Source organism: Symphalangus syndactylus, chromosome 13 (genome assembly GCF_028878055.3).
Source record: "Symphalangus syndactylus isolate Jambi chromosome 13, NHGRI_mSymSyn1-v2.1_pri, whole genome shotgun sequence".
Lineage (NCBI taxonomy): Eukaryota > Metazoa > Chordata > Mammalia > Primates > Hylobatidae > Symphalangus > Symphalangus syndactylus.
In genome coordinates, this window is record NC_072435.2 from 119,408,924 (window position 1) to 119,422,846 (window position 13,923).

The following is a 13,923-nucleotide window of genomic DNA, read 5'->3' on the forward strand; positions in this document are numbered from 1 at the left end:
CCCCTAGATGGCCTGGTCAGCTTGCAGTATTGATGCAACACCACATCAGCGTCTTTCATAGAGTTTATTTGAAAAGATGCTGAATTTGTTCCCAAGTATAATTTTAAAAAGCTGTTTGGGACCCAAACATATTTAAACATCTCTTACACGTACAGAATTTCAGTTTACAAATATTCCAGAAGGCATTTTCTTAAGCGGTGAGCCATGCAGAATACTGTTGCTAAATGTTTCTGCCTTCCTCGTGTTCTCCTGGTAGTTTTTACTGTTTGGCTTGATCCTGCTGAGGAATGTGCCTACCACTGGAAGCCAGACGTAGATTCGGCAAGTGTTTCTTGCCTCTTACAAGGCACCACATGTAACGGCCTGACCAGCTGTTGGTCGTTTGTGGCAGAGGGGTGTGGCTGCTTTTCGCCTGCATCTCGCATGCTTTTGGCAGATCAGTCTGGAGTGCAGGGGAGGATGAAGACAGGTGGACTTGGGCTCATCTTTCATCAGTTAAGTAGCCAATTATCTAACTTGTACTTCTGGAAACTGAAAAGGAAAGTTTCTAGAAACCGTAAGAACAATTTAAGTTGGGATTTAGAATAGCTGACACATTTTTGGATGGGACTGAAATAAGTAAGAAAGGTTCTCCAAAATATATGATTTTAAGTCCTTACTCCATAAATCTTCATTAAACACATCTCAGTTCTGACCTGACTCACTGGGGTGTCAAGCAGCCACTCATCCTGCCTCAACTACGTAAGCTGCACCTTGGCAGGAAAGGGCTCACAGGTTACAGATAGAGCTTGATGAGCTCATCGCTGACTGCTGAGGGTGTCAGCACGCCCAGGTCTGTAAACAGCAGAGTGATTAAGGAAGGGGCAGTGTAGTCGACCCACGGATGCTCCTCTTTGAGGTCTTGTCCAGTCTGCGCGACCTTGAGGGTATCTGCCTTATACTGAGGAGAGAAGTACACATTAGTCATCACTGAATATTTAGTGCTCTGACCTGGTAGGGCCTTGGCGTGAGTGATCAGTGTGCTACTTCCTGAGACTGCTCTCTGAAAATGGGAGAAGCTAAGCTATGCAGGACACTAGAGAGGAGGGCAGAGTTGTGGCCATGAGCCAGATCATGGCGGCGTGCTGGCTGAGAGCTGTAGTGTAACAAACTTATATCCCATGTCCCCTCATTCTCATGCCAGATTACTCCAGACCTCTCAAGGGAGACTGGGAGTCACAATAGAGAGCTTGCAGCGTGCCAGGGACTGTGCTAAGATTATCTTAGAATCCTCATGACCCTGTCAGATACTGCTATGCCATTTTACAGACAAGAAAACCAGTTCAGAGATTGAAATGAAAAGACTTGCCTCAACTCGCACAGTTTGTAAGTTGTGGTGATGGGAGCTGAGCACAGTTGAGCCCAAAGCTGGGACTTACCCACCAGCTGCTGGCTTCCTCTCCACCCATCTATGGTGCTACTTAAAGAGACTGAAAGACTGAAATTCTAGGGACAAATGTGTGAGTCCAATCACCAATTTATCTTTGTATTCCAAGTATTGGGGAAAGTAGCAATAGGAAGTGAAAAAATTACTGGAACATTCTTAGGACTACAATTTCCAAAGGTTTCAGTTTAGACTTTAGTACCCCTTCAAATATGTAAAACTCTTGCCTTAAACTTATCTGGGACGTCTTGCTGGTTTAGTGGAAAGAGCCGGACAAACTTGAAACTTTCTGCAACCACATAGAAAGGTTTGTTCTGTGCTTTGGCACACACGGCCATCTGGTTGGTTCCAATCTGGGAAGGCAGAAAATGGAATGGATGAGCTCTAGAGTGCATCTGAAGTAGAAGCCACAGAAAAGCGGGCCGGGCACAGTGTTGCACGCCTGTATCCCAGCATTTTGGGAGGCTGAGGTGGGTGGATTACCTGAGCCCATGAGTTCGGGACCAGCCTGGGCAACATGGTGAGACCTCGTCTCAATTACAATAAAGGAACAAAAAACAGCAATAGAAAGTTACGTATATAATATAGACATACATATATCTAATACATATATTAGATATATCTAATTCTGACTTCGGAATCAAAAAAATAAGTGTTTCTCAAAGGATATAGAAATAGCCACTAGAGGCTGGATGTGGTGGCTCACGCCTGTAATCCCAGCACTTTGGGAGGCTGAGGTGGGTGGATCACCTGAGGTCAGGAGTTTGAGACCAGCTGGCCAATACAGGGAAACCCCGTCTCTACTAAAAATACAAAAAATTAGCTGGGCATGGTGGGATGGGGGGACGCCTGTAATCCCAGCTACTAGGGAGGCTGAGGCAGGAGACTCGCTTGAACCCGGGCACCGGAGGTTGCAGTGAGCCAAGATTGTGCCATTGTACTCCAGCCTGGGCAGCAAGAGTGAAACTCCATCTCAAAAAATAAAAAAATTTAAAAAAACAAGTGTTGGCAGGGATGTAGAGAAATTGGAACCTTTGTGCTTTGCTGGTGGGAATGTAAAGTAGTGCAGCTGCTGTGGAAAATCATTAGTTTCTCAAAGTTAAATATACATTTACCATGTGACTCAAGACTCTGCCTGCAGACCTCCGTCTTCCAGGTTCAAGCGATTCTCCTGCCTCAGCCTGCCAAGTAGCTGGGATTACAGGTACCTGCCACCATGCCCAGCTAATTTTTGGTATTTTTAGTAGATATGGGGTTTCACCATGTTGGCCAGGCTGGTCTCGAACTCTTGACCTCAGGTGATCCACCTGCCTCAGCCTCCCAAAGTGCTGGCATTACGGGCGTGAGCTACCACGCCTGGCCTTATGTTACATATATTTTAACTAAAAAAAGCTTTCATGAAGCCTTTCTAAATTAAATAATGGAGAGAGAAATTGTAATAAAAAATTGAGGTCAAATGTGCTCAATTAAATGAAAACAAATGACAGGCCGGCCACAGTGGCTCATGCCTGTAATCCTAGCACTTTGGGAAGTGGAAGGATTGCTTCAGGCTAGGAGTTCAAGACTGCAGTAAGCTATGATCACTGTACTACACTACAGCCTGGGCAAGAGTGAATGTGTCTCTATTTAAAAATATATATAATATTTATATATAAATACACATACTTTATACATACATACTTTATATGTAAATACATACTTTAAAAATATTTGTGTATATATATTTTTGTGTATATATATGCATACATAAATAAAACATACATATACACATAAATTAAAAAAACAAAAACCAGACAAACCCCAATTCCAATTCAAGCCAATTTTGTATAAATATAAATTACACTTTTTTTTTTTTTTTTTACTGAGACAGGGTCTCACCATTGCCCAGGCTGGAATGCAGTAGTGATCATAACTTACTGCAACCTCAAATTCCTGGGCTCACGTGATACTCCTGCCTCAGCTTCCTGAGCAGCTGGAACTACAGGCAAGCACCACCACGCCCAGCTAAATTTTCTAATTTTTTGTAGAGACAGGGTTTCACTATGTTGCCCAGGCTGGTCTTGAACTCAAGGCCTCGAGTGACCCTCCCACCCTGGCCTCTCAAATTGCTAGGATTACAGGTATAAGCCATCACACCTGACCAAATTACATTGTCTTCATTTATGTAGATCAATCTAAAAGAAGAAAGATTTGACCAAAACTGGACTGCCCATTGCTATGACTTATGGGAAATGGGCAACAACTCAATACCATGATGAAGTCCTGAAGTGAAGCAGGATTAGAAGGAACCATAATCAACAACACTGCTGTGGTGTCCTAGGTCAGCAAGACACCTCCAAGTCTTGAACAGGGGACTGGGGAGAACTGATGCTCTTACCTTGTTAATAATTCCTCCGTTTTCAACAACTCCTTCAGCACCAACTATGACAAGATCTGCTTTCTCCATGATGTAGCTAAGGGGAAAAAAAGCTTTTCATGCTTTATTTTCTTGGCTCTAACGAGTAGCATCATCATCTGCAAAGATCAATATTCCATTTCTATCAAGGTAAGTTCCTCCCATAACTACCTGTTTTTTTTTTTAAAGTGCACTTAACACGCGATAGACCCCTGGCATTGTTACCAGGGGTGTTTTCTGGTCATGACCCTACAATGAGACATACACTTCACACTGCCGCCTGGCGCATGCACACGTACATATGTGTGTAAGTGAAGCAAGAATGTCCTGACACAGCAGTCTTCCTTCCAAGTGTGGTATCCTCTACTTTCTGTTCTACTTCAGCACAAACCAAGCAAAATTTTAAAATCTGATGTGATCTGAAGTTGGACAAAAGTGTTATGCAGTGTTAAAAATCTTTTTTATTTTTGAGACCAGGTCTCACTCTGTTGCCCAGGCTAGAGTGCAGTGGCATGATCTCAGCCCAAACCTCTACCTCTTAGGCTCAAGCGATCCTCCCATTTCAGCCTCCCAGGTAGCTGGGACCACAGCATATGCCACCATGCTCAGCTAATTTTTGTATTTTTTTTTGTAGAGATGGGGTTTCGCCATATTGCCCAGGCTGGTCTCCAACTCCTGAATTCTAGCGACCCGCGTGCCTCAGGTATGAGCCACTGTGCCCAACCTTAAGAATCTTTCTGGAAGGGTGAATGCCAATTTAGTTTTTAAAATGAGCAATTAGTAGAATTCCTCAAAATGCTTGCTTTTGAACACATTCCTAATTTCCTTAATCATCTATCTTGTTTTCATTCCAAGAGATCATTACTCTTGTTTTCTCTTGTGAAATACACTGACAATCCCAGGAACACATGACCTTGGCTTTGCAACAGAAGCTGCATCTTCTAGGTGAGACAAAGCATCCCAGCATGCCGCTGAGGACAGCCAGGTCTTCACAGAAATACAGGGCCCTGATTACCCTCTGCTGATCCCAACTGACCTTTGTACTTTGCTCTTAAAATGCATTCACACTGGCCAGGCGTGGTGGCTCACGCCTGTAATCCCAGCACTTTGGGAGGCCGAGGCGGGCAGATCACCTGAGGTCAGGAGTTCGAGACAAGCCTGGCCAGCATGGTGAAACCCCATCTCTACTAAAAATACAACAGAATTAACGTGGCATGGTGGCACGCGCCGGTAATCCCAGCTACTTGGGAGGCTGAGGCAGGAGAATCGCTTGAACCTGGGAGGTGGAGATTGCAGTGAACCAAGATCACACCATTGCACTCCAGCCTGGGCGACAGGGCAAGACTCTGTCTCAAAAAAACAAAAAACAAACAAACAAAAACAATAAAAAGAAAAACGCACTCAACACTTACAGCCATAAAGCTATAGACACAACTCCCACTCTCCCCAACATCCTACAGCTCTGTCTTCTTTGTATACTATCACAACCTCATAACAAGCTTGCTGGTTTAGGGCAGCTATTAATTAAGAAGTAGGACACTACCTGGTGTGGCTTTATGAATGGGACTCAAACTTTCAATCTGAAAACCCTGCTGTGAGCCAGTGTGGGGTGGGGGAGGTGATTATGGCTGGGGAAGATGGGCACTCACCCGACAGCAGCATCTAGCACCACAGTGACAGGGACGTTGAGGTGGCAGAGGGCTTTGGCCATTTTCTTACTGAAGATGACATTTTGAGAACGTTAGAGAAAGTACAACACAGTACCACAGTGATGTATGTCACCTAATGTGGACAGTGGATGTTTGCTTGAAACTCACATTAATACTAATGGGTTAAGGGGCAGATCCCAATACTTTGGACTAAGGAAACAAGAATTTGAGTTCTTTAGAAAGAAGTATTTTTGGAAAACTACACTCTTACAGACTCTGGGTAAGAGATGTAAATTCAGGAAAAAAGGAGGACGTTTTGCTTTATCGTCTAGAGAGAGGGAGATATAAGTTACCTATTCCTTGATAAAAATCTTTAATCAATACAATCTCTGCTCTTCCACGGAGTTAACTACTTAAGTGAAACCCCTAGATCATATACTGCGGTCTGCTGCAAATTCAGTGATTTTTCTTCCAAAGGCAGGAAAAGGCACAATGAAAGGCAGTGCTGACTGCTGGCAAGCTGGGGGCACATTCTGGTTCCGATCCTGTTGGACTGTAATCCGCAGTTTGCTCTGTAAAATTATGGCTGGTCACATAACAGAACAGAAAGGTACTTGCCCTGACAAATCAGGCTGTGACTCTGTGACGTATACACTAAATCGCTTCTTGGCCGCCACGGCTGCGTCCAGGACTCTCAGGACCACTCTGGAGTAGGCGTGAGTCAATATTGTCTGTGGACCGAGAAAGCTTCGTCAAAGGGGCAGGCACCTTGCTGCTCACTCACACCCTCTGCACTGTGGCACGCGTTCCCGACACCCTAAGCGTCTCTGTACACTTTCTCACAAATCAACCACAACCAGAAAGGAGGCCTGATGGTACAGTTTCCATCCCATTTGCAAGCTGAAAAAGTTTCTGCCAGGTCTTACATCCCATAGCAGGTGTAGAAATGGAGCTCCCACACAGTGTTACCCAAAGGATACAAAAGCCTGGATAGCTGAAGGCTCCATGAGGTTCCCTTGGGTTGGTTTCCCTATTTCTAAGACATGGTTTGCACACTCAGGCCTACAGGAACCAGGTAGGTAGCAGAAGTCACTGCAGCAGGTTGGGTGGGGCCATCAGCAAAGCAAAAAGGCTACGGAAGGCTGGGTGTGGTGGCTCACACCTGTAATCCCAGCATTTTGGGAGGCCAAGGTGGGAGGACTGCCTGAGCCCAGGAGTTCAAAACCAGTCTGGGCAACTTAGCAAGACCCCATCTCTACAAAAAATAACAACAAAAAAAATTAGCTGGATGCAGTGGCATGTGCCTACAGTCCCAGCTACTTGGGAGGCCGAGGTGGGAGGATCACTCGAGCCTGGGAGGTTGAAGCTGCAGTGAGCCATAATCATGCCAGGGCACTCTAGTCTGGGCAACAGAGTGAGACTCTGTCTCAAAAAGAAAATAAGGAGGGCCGGACTCCTCAGCCCCAGCTCTTGTCATGTGGCCCCATGACTGCCAGACCAGGTGATGTTTTTGCTTAGAGGGGCCAAAAATCCAATTTTGAAATGATGGCTAACTAATTTTTTTGAATTTATAAACACTGTTTGTGGTAATCACAACCTATCTGTGGCATGGATGCAACGTGTAGACACTTATACATAATCTCTTTTCTTTTCTTTCTTGAGCCAAGGTCTTGCTCTGATGCCCAGGCAGGAGTGCAGTGGAGTGTTCATGGCTCACTGTGGCCTCGACATCCTGGGCTCAAGCGATCCTCCCACTTCAGCCACCCCAGTAGCTGGGACTACAGATGTGCACCACTATGACTAGCTAATTTGTTTTATTTTTTGTAGAGACAGGGCCTCTCTCCCTATGTTGCTCAGGCTAGTATTGAATTCCTGGCCTCAAGGGAACCTCCGGCTAGGATTACACACATAAGCCACCACAGTAGGTCCACAACCTCTTTTTTTTTTTTTGGTGAGACAGGATCTCACTCCAGTTGCCCAGGCTGGAGTGCAGTGGTATGATCTCAGCTCACTGCAGCCTCAACTTCCTGGGTTCAGGTGATTCTCCCACCTCAGCCTCCCTAGTAGCTGGGACCACAGGAGTGTGCCACCATGCCTGGCTAAGTTTTTGTATTTTTAGTAGAGATGAAGTTTTGCCATGTTGCCCGGGCTGGTCTTGAACTCCTGGACTCAAGCAATCTGCGCGTCTTGGCTTTCCAAAGTAATCCAAACCTGGGATTACAGGCATGAGCCACCATGCCCAGCCTCCATAACCTCTTTTCTATGGAAGAGTGCAGAAGACAGAATAAGACAAGGGGGCAGAACCGGCTTTCTAGCTCCTTTCTGGGTCTCACCTGAGAACCTGGTAGGAAGGGAGGTTCTTGGACCCTAGCCCAAACCCACTGAATCCCAATCTGCATTTAATAAGACCCCAGCTGACTCCTCTGCATGTGCAAATCTGAGCAGCTCTGCTATACATTTCGTCTAAATCAGTCCTGAGTAGGTGACTGCAGGTAAAGTACACACATACCACACTACACTAGAGCAAACGAAACCCGCACAATACTGACGGCACAGCAGGTCTGTGGAAGGAGAAGGCCCAGCGAGAGGAAGTCACAACCTTGCCTCCACTTGCCCAAAAAAGGCTTTGTTTGCAACTGGCTTTTGTACAAGTTTCACTCACATCTATTATGCCATTTATTTAATAACATACTTCAAAGCTTGGTAAGGGGCTAATAAAATGGAGGACAAGATTTAAGAGTCAAAATGCAAGTAAATGATTTTATGGTCAGGGGAGGCCTAGGTGGCAAAAGGACGTATGCTGGTGGGAGGGGCATTATGAAAATTTCAGTACACCTTTGCTGGGAGATGGCTCAACTTGCACCTCCCGTCTTTCCTCACTTAACTTATAAACACTGTGTGGCTTTACATCTCTGTAATAGCATCTAAAATGAAGTTAAAAAGAAAATTTCCCTCAATTTCCCTCTATTGCTAACCTTCACTAAGAAAGTCCTCAGTGTTAACCAGTGAGAAGAGCTGTTCTGTTAATTCAGATTTACTACCTACACAATCATAAAAATACTTCTTTAGTGAAACACTGTATTAAATCAAGAATCAGGGCCGGGCGCGGTGGCTCACGCCTATAATCCCAGCACTTTGGGAGGCCGAGATGGGCGGATCACGGGGTCAGGAGATTGAGACCATCCTGGCTAACACGGTGAAACCCCGTCTCTACTAAAAATACAAAAAATTAGCCAGGCATGGTGGCGGGTACCTGTAGTCCCAGCTACTCGGGAGGCTGAGGCAGGAGAATGGTGTGAACCCAGGAGGCAGAGCTTGCAGTGAGCCGAGATCGCGCCACTGCACTCCAGCCTGGGCGACAGAGCGAGACTCCGTCTCAAAAAATGAATAAATAAATAAAATAAATCAAGAATCACACATGCTGTCCCACTGTCCCTCTCTGCCTGCTTACAATGACAACCGTCTCTAATAACAAGATCTACATTCATGCAGCACTTACTAAGTGCCAGGCACAATACCGAGCCCTCACACCCCTTGCCCCTTACACGTCCTGCCTCACTTAATCCTCACAACAACCCTAGGAGGTAGGTACTATTGTCACCCTTATTGAACAGATGAGAAAGCTGTGCAGAGAGGTTAAGTAACTTGTTCAAGTCTCCACAGCAAGTGAGTGGCAGAGCCCAGATTTTACCCCAGGCAGTCGGACTCGAAGCCCTTGCTCCTCCTTACCATACATGATAGTTATCCACTCACCGCTCCATCTTTGATGAAAGTATGGCACAGATCTGCAATTTTGTTTCTTGACAGTGATATTCTCCTGAGAAAAAGTTCTCCCCGCTCAATCATGATCTTTTTACATTTGGAGTAATCCTAGGAAAAAAAGAGCAAACTGAGGGGACAGGGAAGATCCAGGTAATGCTGAGAATGTCTGTCACTAAACAGAGAAGTAGAAAGGTAACCGCAGGGAGAACAGGTGCTTACGGAGTATTCCAGGGAGGCCAGGCTGATGAAGCGGAGGAAGAGCTCCCCGCCAGAGGACACTGCCACGGAGGAGTCCACACCACACAGGGTTTCTATGGCACTGGTGAGATTCGCCCTCAGGCCCTGGATTGTCTCCCCTGGAATGATCCAACAAAGAATGTGATGTTCACATTAGGACCACAGCCCCGACCTGTGTCTTCAATTCATTCATTCGTTCAATGAATATTTACTAGGTACATACTATATACCAGGCACTGTTCTAGATGCTAGGGATACATCAGTGAACAAGACAAGTAGGGTTCTGCTCTGATGGAGTTTTGATTGTAATAGAGGAAGCGGATAGTAAACAAGCACACATAGAAATAAAGCTGGGTGGCCGGGCCTGGTGGCTCACATCTGTAATCCCAGCACTTTGGGAGGCGAGGCATGGAAAGACATTAAGTAGCAGTGGCAGATGAGGTCTGCAAGGTGGTATGGGTGAGGCTAAGGTTGTTTGGACGTTATTTTAAGAACAATGGGAAGACACTGGAGGTTGCCTTAGAGACACGTGTCTCTAGGCCAGCCCTTCAGATTAAAGACCTTATTATTATTTTACTTATACAAGATTTCATGCTATACCCAGATGCTTACATTTAGGGTGCTGAATTAGGGGATCACAATAAATACTACTAATACCAGAATTTATTCTGGAGCATTCCCTGTAGCATCTGTACAGAATCTGGCACAAGGTGAAGGCCTAATAAACACTTATAAAGCTGAACTCCTACTGTAATTTAAGCATCATGGTTAACACAATATAAAATAATCACTCTTGATTCAAAGTATATTTCACTTATGAAAGGGATCCTTTTGATGACAACATAAGGGCTCTCTCCAGATTGAAAGGTCTGAAATGAGGGTAGAAGCTGAGCTTGGAGCTGTATTACTTTATGCAGGTAAACATGCATCTCTCACTGTCTACGTTTCTAAGAGTCATTAGAAGACTTTCCTGGCCAAACACAGTGGCTCATGCCTGTAATCCCAGCACTTTGAGAGGGTGAGGTGGACGGATCACCTGAGGTTAGAAGTTTAAGACCAGTGTGGCCAACATGGTGAAACCCCATCTCTACTAAAAATAAAAAAATTTGGCCGGGCATGGTGGCTCATGCCTGTAATCCCAGCACTTTGGGAGACAGAGGCGGGCGGATCATGAGGTCAGGAGATCGAGACCATCCTGGCTAACACAGTGAAACCCCGTCTCTACTAAAAATACAAAAAATTAGCCGGGCGTGGTGGCGGGCGCCTGTAGTCCCAGCTACTTGGGAGGCTGAGGCAGGAGAATGGTGTGAATCTGGAAGGCGGAGCTTGCAGTGAGCCAAGATCGCACCACTGCACTCCAGCCTGGGTGACAGAGCGAGACTCTGTCTCAAAAAAAAAAAAAAAAAAAAAAAAATTGCCAGGCGTGGTGGTGCATGCCTGTAATCCCAGCTACTCGGAAGGCTGAGGCTGAGGCAGGAGAATTGCTTGAAGTCGAGAGGCAGAGGTTGCAGTGAGCCAAGATTGTGCTATTGCACTCCAGCCTGGGAGACAAGAGCAAAACTCTGCCTCCAAAAAAAAAAAGGTCGGGCGCAGTAGCTCACGCCTGTAATCCTAGCACTTTGGGAAGCCAAGGCGGGCAGATTGCCTAAGCTCAGGAGTTCGAGATCAGCCTGGGTAACATGGTGAAACCCTGTCTCTAAAATACAAAAACATTAGCCAGGTGTGGTGGCGTGCACCTGTGGTCTCAGCTACTCAGGAGGCTGAGGCAGGAGAACTGCTTGAACCCAGGAGGTAGAGTTTGCAGTAAGCCAAGATCTCGCCGCTGCACTCCAGCCTGGGCGACAGAGTGAGGCTCCGTCTCTTTAAAAAAAAAAAAAAAAGAAAAAGACTTTCCTAAGTCCCAGAGTGTTAACAGATGACTCTCTATACCTTTATCTCTCTTCAAGAACTCCAGCAACGTCCGGATGGCAGCCACTGCTGAGGCCATGTCAGGATCTTCTTTCATCTGAGACTTAAAGTATTCAATTAACTCTGGAAAAAGAGAAAAAAGTGATTCATCTAATTCATTTAGCAGCATGTAAGGCAAGAGAGCTTGTTAATGACTGTTGACTATAAGAAGCAAATAATTTAAAAAATACTTTATTTTTAGGGTATTTGGTTTCAGGGATGCGATAAATGTTGATGGGAATAGAAAAAACACCACTTTGCTGTTTGCAAGAGCTCCTTCTTATTTGAAAAAGCTACTGGTGTGCAAGGCCTAAAAATTAAGCCTAAGTTAACGATGATGAAAAGTCATTCTCTCTTCAGCATCCTTGGCCGTAAGATCTGAGAGGATCCCAGAGTCAACCATCTTGCCAGTTTCTCCTGCACCCTCCAGACAGTCTATGCTAATACAAGCCTATTCACATACACATATGTGTTACAAATATTAGATACGGAGTTCCACCCACTCTTTATTTCTTTACGTGAAAAGTATATTAGTTTGCCCTTGTTTTCCACTTCATAACCATACTAGATGAGCACATCAAATATGCCTTATTCATTCTAATTTTAATGACAGATCCAACAAGGCAGGGAGTCTTACTCCTATTTCACATACAAGGAAATCGAAACTGCGAAGGCCCTTCTGGAGACTGGCACTGGGAAGGAGCGTATGTGTGGGTGGGATGCCTGCAGATACTGCCAGGGCGCATCCCTGAAAACAAGAGCAGCGGGGGGGATTTAGTTGTGACTCGTGGAAACACATCCAGCGGAGCAGCCTGAAATTCAAAAGAAATCTCTTCGGGAGCTCAGCCTGGACGTGAGAGGTTGGGGGGGGACCCCTGAACGGCGCTGCTGTAGCCTAGCAGCCCTGGCCTGTCCTGATTTACCCTTGTCGTCCATGGCGTCCTCCTGCTGCGGAGCCCCAGGGGACCCGACCCGCCCGCGCTGTCTTGAACGGGTCCGCCGGCCGCGCCGCCTGCGAGCCAGTCTGACAGCGCGCTGCACACCTCCGCACCCCACTTCCGGCGCACTTCCGTACCCCTCTTCCGGCGCACGCCCGCACTCCACTTCCGCAGGTTAGGGGGCTGGCACGAGTCAAAGCACTTTGTGCGTCACTTGGCGACGCCGGATGTTGGGCTGCGCAGGATTTGAGACGCTTCCCTGACCACCGCTTGCTCTGCGCTGGGACAGCCATGGTTTCAGACGGTGAGGACCGTGCAGGGCGGGACTTCGACTCCGGGGCTCGGCGGTCTCGGTCCGGCTACGACTGGCCAAATGGAGTGTGTCTTTTGGGCTGGATAGAATCCGTTTGGTCTTTAGAGGAGTAGCCAAGGCAGTCATTCATTCAGTAAATAGTTTTGGATCGCCTCCTGTGTGCAGGCATTATTTACTGGATTGTAGCAGAGATCCTGACAGACAGGGGCCTTAGTGGAGGTTACAGTCTAGTGGGTGAAACAGACGACAATAAATAAAAATAATTTCGGCCGGGTCGCACCCTGGTGGATTAGGCCTGTAATCCCAGCACTTTGGGAGGCCGAGGCGGGAGAATCGCTTGATGCCGGGAGTTCGAGACCTGCCTGGGCAACACAGCTAGACCCCATCTCTACAAGAAACTGAAATATTGGCCGGGCGCGGTGGCTCACGCTTGTAATCCCAGCACTTTGGGAGGCCGAGGCGGGCGGATCACGAGGTCAGGAGATCGAGACCACGGTGAAACCCCGACTCTACTAAAAATACAAAAAATTAGCCGGGTGTGGTGGCGGGCGCCTGTAGTCCCAGCTACTCAGAGAGGCTGAGGCAGGAGAATGGCGTGAACCTGGGAGGCGGAGCTTGCAGTGAGTTGAGATTGCGCCACTGCACTCCAGCCTGGGCAACAGAGCAAGACTCCGTCTCAAAAAAAAAAAAAAAAAAAGAAATATTAACCGGGCGTGGTAGCGCGTGTCTGTGGTCCCAGCTACTCGGGAGGCTGAGGCGGGAGAATCACTTGAGCCCAGGAATTCGAGGCTTCAGTGAGCTATGATCGCAACACTGCACCCAGCATGGCTGACAGGGCATGACCTCGTCAATAAAAAAGTACAAAATAAATTATTTTTCAAAGGATGAAAAGAGCTATGAAGATGATGTAATAGTATGGTCCTAGTTACAATAGTACATTGTGACTAGGATTGAGGAGGAGCTGTTTTAGATAGGGACCACCTAGGAAAAGTGCAAGATATTGAAACCGACTTGAATGATTGTGTGAAGTTCTGGGGGAAGTGCACTTTAAGTGCATGGGCCCTGTGGCAGATTGAGCCACCAAGTTACGCTGAGAAGGGAGAAATGGAGAGCTTGCGGGTAGAGGATGGTGGGGAGACTCATTCATAACATTAAACTACCACATATGGAGTCAGATGTTTTGAAAAAGGAGGCTAGAGGGATGAGATCAGACAACCAGCCAGTTTCAGGTCATGCAGGACCTTATTGGCCGTGATAGA

At 46.5% G+C, this 13,923-nt stretch overlaps 2 protein-coding genes across 5 annotated transcripts in view; one reads left to right on the plus strand and one right to left on the minus strand.

The window, feature by feature from the left end:
- Window positions 1-50: 50 nt before the first annotated feature.
- On the minus strand, window positions 51-12,542 carry EIF2B1 (eukaryotic translation initiation factor 2B subunit alpha). 2 transcript variants are annotated; one of them, XM_055238027.2, is made up of 9 exons: window positions 12,337-12,542; window positions 11,396-11,497; window positions 9,449-9,585; window positions 9,221-9,337; window positions 6,086-6,198; window positions 5,468-5,536; window positions 3,801-3,876; window positions 1,651-1,776; window positions 51-940 (listed from the first exon to the last, which is right to left on the minus strand). In XM_055238027.2, exons 1-9 carry the CDS (start codon window positions 12,347-12,349, stop codon window positions 776-778), a joined length of 918 nt encoding a protein of 305 aa, XP_055094002.1. In that variant the 5' UTR covers window positions 12,350-12,542; the 3' UTR covers window positions 51-775. The 2 variants fall into 2 exon arrangements, with proteins under 2 accessions (XP_055094002.1, XP_055094003.1); XM_055238028.2 differs by having other exon boundaries at window positions 5,468-5,532; window positions 6,082-6,198; window positions 12,337-12,510.
- A 9-nt stretch (window positions 12,543-12,551) lies between these two features.
- GTF2H3 (general transcription factor IIH subunit 3) overlaps window positions 12,552-13,923 on the plus strand; it is a 33,497-nt gene continuing 32,125 nt past the window's right edge. For 2 of the 3 annotated variants that reach the window (XM_055238022.2, XM_055238024.2), the window contains exon 1: window positions 12,552-12,655. In XM_055238022.2, the coding sequence (XP_055093997.1) occupies window positions 12,643-12,655 (13 nt within the window). In that variant the 5' untranslated portion in view covers window positions 12,552-12,642. The remainder of the gene's footprint in view (window positions 12,656-13,923) is intronic. The other variant, XM_055238023.1, reaches the window with a different exon arrangement.